This window comes from Netta rufina (genome assembly GCF_964035555.1).
Source record: "Netta rufina genome assembly, chromosome: 8".
NCBI classification, from domain to species: domain Eukaryota; kingdom Metazoa; phylum Chordata; class Aves; order Anseriformes; family Anatidae; genus Netta; species Netta rufina.
The window spans coordinates 6458551-6464145 of record NC_140131.1 but is presented as its reverse complement, the minus strand read 5'-3'; the positions used below and the strand labels follow the sequence as shown (position 1 = coordinate 6464145).

Sequence of the window (5595 nt, the reverse complement as noted above, 5' to 3'; positions counted from 1 at the left end):
GCGCGGCCGGCCGGCGGGCCCCGCTGCCAGGCGGGCTGCTCCCGCCCCGCCGGGAAGTGGCGGTGGCGGTTGGGCGGGCCCCGGCCCCGCGTCCCGTCAGCGCCCGCCGCGGCGTCACGTGGGGGAAACGGGGAGGCCCCCGTGCGCTGCGCGTGGCCGGAGCGGGCGGTGATTGGTGGGGGTGGGGAGGAACCATCGGGGGGGATAAGAGGGGGGGGAGCAGGCGACTTTCGGGGATCAGGCGATGGGGGGAGCGCAGCGGGGTGAAGGCAGGGAGGGAGGCAGAGGGGATCCCAGAGTCCCGCTCTCTCCCATCGCGGTCCAGCATCGTGGCCGCCTTCTGTGTTCGCTGACACCCGCACCCCCCATCCCCCCCGCCCGTTGGATGAGTCCAACCGCCCCCTTGCGGAGGCCGGCCCAAGCAGATGTCGCTCCCTTCCGACACGACCAACCAGCCCTTCCCTCATTCCCTTCGCCTATTGGCCCAAACGGATGCCACTCACGTGGCAGAGCCAATCAGCTCGCGCGAGCCGCCCCCAGAACCTGGTGGCTGCCTGAGGCGAGGCCCCTCCCCTTACCCCGCCTCCCCCGCCCCTCACAGGCGCTGCCGGCCCCTCGTGGCCCGTTACCTGCCTTTTTTTTTTTTTTTTTTAATTATTATTATTTTTTTAAATTCTATTCCTAAAAAACACAAAACATGCAACAGAAAAGGCAGACCTGCTGCACTCGGTGCCTGTGGGTGCTGACCCAGTCCCAAGCACTTTCCCCTCGGTACACAAACTTTCCCCCCTGCCAAGCTGCCGGCGCCTGTGTGGCAAGGTCCGGCCCCAGCAGGAACCCCAGCACCTCAGCTCCGGCATCTCCCCTTCGGGACCCCTTCACACCTCCCGTTCCGCTTGTGACAGCCCCTTTGCACCGCTCCGCACTTCACTCTCCTGTAATTCGTTACCTTCTGTGTCCGCGTTGCCTGTAGAAGGAATGCAGACAGAGGTTTCAGGGGTGAGAGGCTCGAGGAGCTCCCCCCGTGCTCAGCGCCTTGCTTCTCCGCTAGGTGGAAGCCAAGACCACGTCTCACCTGCAGCCTCCTTTTCTCAGCTTTTCTGACAGAAATGTGCTCTGAGTGCTCTAGGCGATGGTACAAGCAATAGAGAAGCTTGTAGAGAGCAGTCCGTCCATCTGTCCTTCCTTTTTTCCTTCGTTTCTTTCTTCCTTAAATCTTGTAACCATACCGTCTTTATCATAACTAGGGCACTGCTAGTCAAGTGGAAGGCAGTCAAATATAAGAATGCATCAAATATTTCAGGTTTGTCTTCTGTGGAAGCAAGTCAGTTATTTCCCTCGCCTCGACACATCATCTCACTTTTTGCCGTTATCTTTTATAAGTTGACACAAACAGCAATTATTACTGACTCTGATAACTCTGAAGTCAGCTGGATGCCATTAAGACAAAAGGCTTTATCTCCATTTGTCGCTTTTATTGCAAATGCAAGATGAGGAAATCCATCTCTCTATGAATATGTTGTATTGCAAGCTTGCCTGTGATTGATTCTCGATCTGAAATAAGCTCTTCAGTATTTCTGCATAAAATGCAAGGTATCTCCATGCGTGCCATACTGGGAAGGACAGAATTCATAACCATTTTCTTCACTACTCCTTTGGACAATTCCGACATGTAGTTACTTGCTGGGTTGTGCTGTAAAAAACAATTCTGCCTAGCCTAACAATTCCTAGCTCGAAGGGCCTGGAACACAGTTGTATTCTTCTTAGAAAGAGACATCTAATTTTACTGGAACATGATGAAACAATTATTTATTGGGTAGAAAAGCAAGAATTGAAATTCAATTTCTGCTGAATCCATTTTCTTTTACCATCAAGTTACTGAGCTGAAAAATTCATTATTTTCCCTGATGTTCTCTCTTACACCTTCACAGCTCAAAATCATCACTCTCTGCTGTGGAAGTTTTTATTTCTTTTTCTGACTATAGAAGTTACACTAAATCCTGCTTCTGCTGTAACTAAAACACTGCACTGCACATTTATTGGCCAAATAACCCTTGTCTTCACTGTTCTAAATCTGTGTAGTGGTTCTTGGCTACTAGGCTCCAGGATCATCAGGCTGTCAAAAAACGGTCTTATATAGTTTGATCTACTTTAAGAGCATTACGAAACACCTTCGTTATATACACAGAAGGTTGGCTGGTATCAGTAATGCAGCTCATAGAAGCTCTCTGGCCACACCTGATGATGACATTTCTCTTTATTTTGCAGTTTCAGGAGTTTAGGTACAATAATCACAGTCCTTGCACTGCACAAATCGCATTTTCAGTACTAGATCATACACACCCAAAATGTCACAGTAGAGATTTCTGAAAGCAAACAAATACAAACAAACTCTGTTGCAAAGGGATCAAGCCTTGAGCACAATGAGCTCAAACTACATCAATGTAGTTATATTTTTCTCCAGAATACCGTGTTTTTTTTTTCTTAGAACTATTATGCTTTGAGACATGACAGAACAAAATTACAAAAGCATTCACTAGTGCAATGATCCAGCAAATCACAGTGCAGTGGGCAGATACTGGACTCCAGTTTCTAACAGAAATTCTCCTTGGTCAGAGGAGTCCATAGGCCTAAGGAAAAGCCATAAAACTTTTCATAGTTTTCACCCTTAAGACAGCAAATCTTTCTATATCCACCTAATTTGCACTCAGAGACACAATTTGCAGTCACTGTTTGGAGCTGGGATGGGCAAATGACTGCGTGATCGTGAACAAAGGCATACACTCGACACAATTTCACAGATTTGCAAAAGCAGTTCCTCCATACATTTCAGAGAAATGCAAGCTCTGCATGTGGGTAGGACACATATACAGAGTTCTACACACATACATAGACTACTATAATTTTAGAGATTTCAGAAATATGAGAATATTTTAGCTGTTGAATATTAAAAAATGTGCGTCCCTTCAGAGAACAAAATCATGGAACAAAATGTCTGTAGCATAACTGATAGGATATCTTTAACATTTTTCTTTTGTAGTTTAAGTTTCATTAATCACATCTTTCCCTCCCTACACACACACACTTTTTTAAAAAAAATTGTACCTTGTGGTTGAATCTGAAACCTGAAAATCTATGCTCACACATGCACCCATCCAGTACAAATTAAAAACAGAAATCAACAAAATGCAAAAAGAAAATCTAATAATATTGGCAACAAGATTTTTTCTCCTGATATTTTTCTGAGATACTGCTGTTCTAAGTCTTACTTGTCAGAATGTCTCCAACCAAGCATGCAACAGCCACATCCTCCTTCCTTCATCCTGCAAAGTATCTGACATCGAGCAGCTGCTCGGAGTAGATCCAAACCTAGACAGGTAACAGGGAAAAAGCTGCAGGAGAGTCAGCTCTTGTGGCTCAAATGCTTGTGCACAGCAAGGTGCTGACCAGTGACACTGGCAGCGCCTCACAAGCGGTTACCTGAGACTGAGGAGAAGGCTGCAGGACAGAGCAGCCCCCAGAAGTGCTCTCAGTCCTTCACCCAACACCAGCTAAGAGCACAGGGCAGGGCAGGTATGGCTGCAAGGATTTTTCCTTCCCTGCTTGTCAGCTTCAATTCCTCCACATCATATTCCTCCATTTAGAGGCTTGGCACAAACTGCGACAACCCTCATGCTCTTGGCACTCTGAAGGACCTTGAACCATCAGATGGAAATACATGGTGCTCTGCTCCATCATACAGACAAACACGACGTCCATGTCTAGAGGAGACCAGCCATGACTCCAAAAATATCTGGGGATAGCTTGTTGTTGTTTTTAATAATGTAAACAATAAAAATATAAAAATAAAAACAATGATTTCTTGCCTTATAAGAGAAGATGGTTTTATCCCCATTTTCTTCTAGACCTTTTCCCTCCTTTTAGGTTTTCTGCTGTGCTGACAAAATTCTTTCTGCCATAGTAGACTTTATCATTAAAAATGCAACATTCTCTGTGGAAATGACATTTGCAACATTATACAATTCTTTTTCTTCAGTGTAACTCATACATTAACACTAGGTGCACTTACGATATTTATTCTTTTTTTTTTTTTTTTTAAATTATCGGATGAGGAAATACATATTAAACACTCCAGCACATTAAACAAACATACCAGTTTCCTACAACAGAGACTTCTGCCTTTGGATTACATGATAATGCACCATCACAAATGAAAAGAGAAAATTTAGTCAGGAAAGAAGAAGGACATTTCTCAGCAAGAAAGGTCACTAACACGAGCAGTTCTGCTGCGAAGGGGGTGGGTTGTCTGTGAGCCGCACATTCCTTCCAGAAGTGCCCCTGGAAGAGTCTGATTCTATACTCTCCGACATCTTTTCACAGATTATATCCACGAGACGCTCAAACACCTGCCTTACATTGATGTTTTCTTTGGCACTAGCTTCAAAATAGTCAAAACCTGTGAGAAAAAAATGCAAAAAAAAAATAATCAAGACACTGATGTTAGGGACATGACTTTTAAAATACTAACCATTTTTTTCAGAATTCAGCTTAAGAAAACAAGATATTGGACAATTGTATGTCTCTGTTGACTCTCACAGTCTCAGAATACTGAGCAGAAGTACTTCTAAGTTCATCAAGCATCTATAAAGGTTAGAGGTGTAAATGGATCCTTACCAGAGCACTGGTAAACACTTCTGCAGACAACATGGATTTGAATAAAGCCAGGACAAGGGAGTCGAATTCTCTCATTCCCATCTGAGAAGTGGGCTGCAGCTGCATGATAACCTGCAACTAAATGGTGCTTTGGTCCTGTTTTCTCCTGTTCTTTGTCAGTTTAAGTGCAAAGCTCTTCAGTGTGCTCAGTGCCCGTACAGCACACATCCTGACACCTGTTCTGAAAAGGGCTGTTCAGTGCTGCTGGATTAAAATTCATGTTGTGCGTCTCCAGTAGAGTAGTATCAGCAGCCAGCAGACAGCTCCTAACCGCAGCAATGAGCACAGACTCCCAAATGCTGACTCTTTCTGATTAAAAGACCTACAGCAAGGCTGGAGTCACACAGAGGTAGGGATGGCACGGAGGCAGCCATTCCTGCTGACACCCAGAGCTATGCAAAACCAGCATCCTGGCTTCAGCCAGGAGCACCATGCTGAACTGCAAAGCGTTACCTGTGCTGTTTCAGGCCACACACTTCTTTGTCTTTCTAACCACAAGGGTCTCAAAGACCAACCATAACTTACAATGGCTATTGCTTCTGTTTGCCAGGCTATTATACCACCAACAGCAAAAGTACAAGCATCACACTGTTTGTTTTGGTGTAAGAGACATTCTGTCTTTTGGGGGCATTTTCCATTGCATCAGTTTCCTCGATTCTGTCACAGATTAAGGGAAAGAAAAGTCTTCTTAGCTGATTACCACTGCTGGTAACCTGAGTCATCTTGCGTGAGATGCAAGTAGGTATCCACTTTTTAAAAATCATGGGATAACAGGTGAAGCGATGGTGGAAATGTTTGCTTCATTAGTAATAAGTGGGGAGAGCTCTCAAGTAACAGACAAGGGTTTTGCCTGCCCCACTTGCCATCTCCGAGGATGATTAA

At 45.2% G+C, this 5595-nt stretch overlaps 1 protein-coding gene across 1 annotated transcript in view; it reads right to left on the bottom strand.

The window, feature by feature from the left end:
* Positions 1–2939: 2939 nt before the first annotated feature.
* Positions 2940–5595, bottom strand: part of RAB3B (RAB3B, member RAS oncogene family) — a 57680-nt gene continuing 55024 nt past the window's right edge. Inside the window, exon 5 of the mRNA XM_084291269.1 lies at positions 2940–4456. Within this exon, the coding sequence (XP_084147395.1) occupies positions 4269–4456 (188 nt within the window). The 3' untranslated portion in view covers positions 2940–4268. The remainder of the gene's footprint in view (positions 4457–5595) is intronic.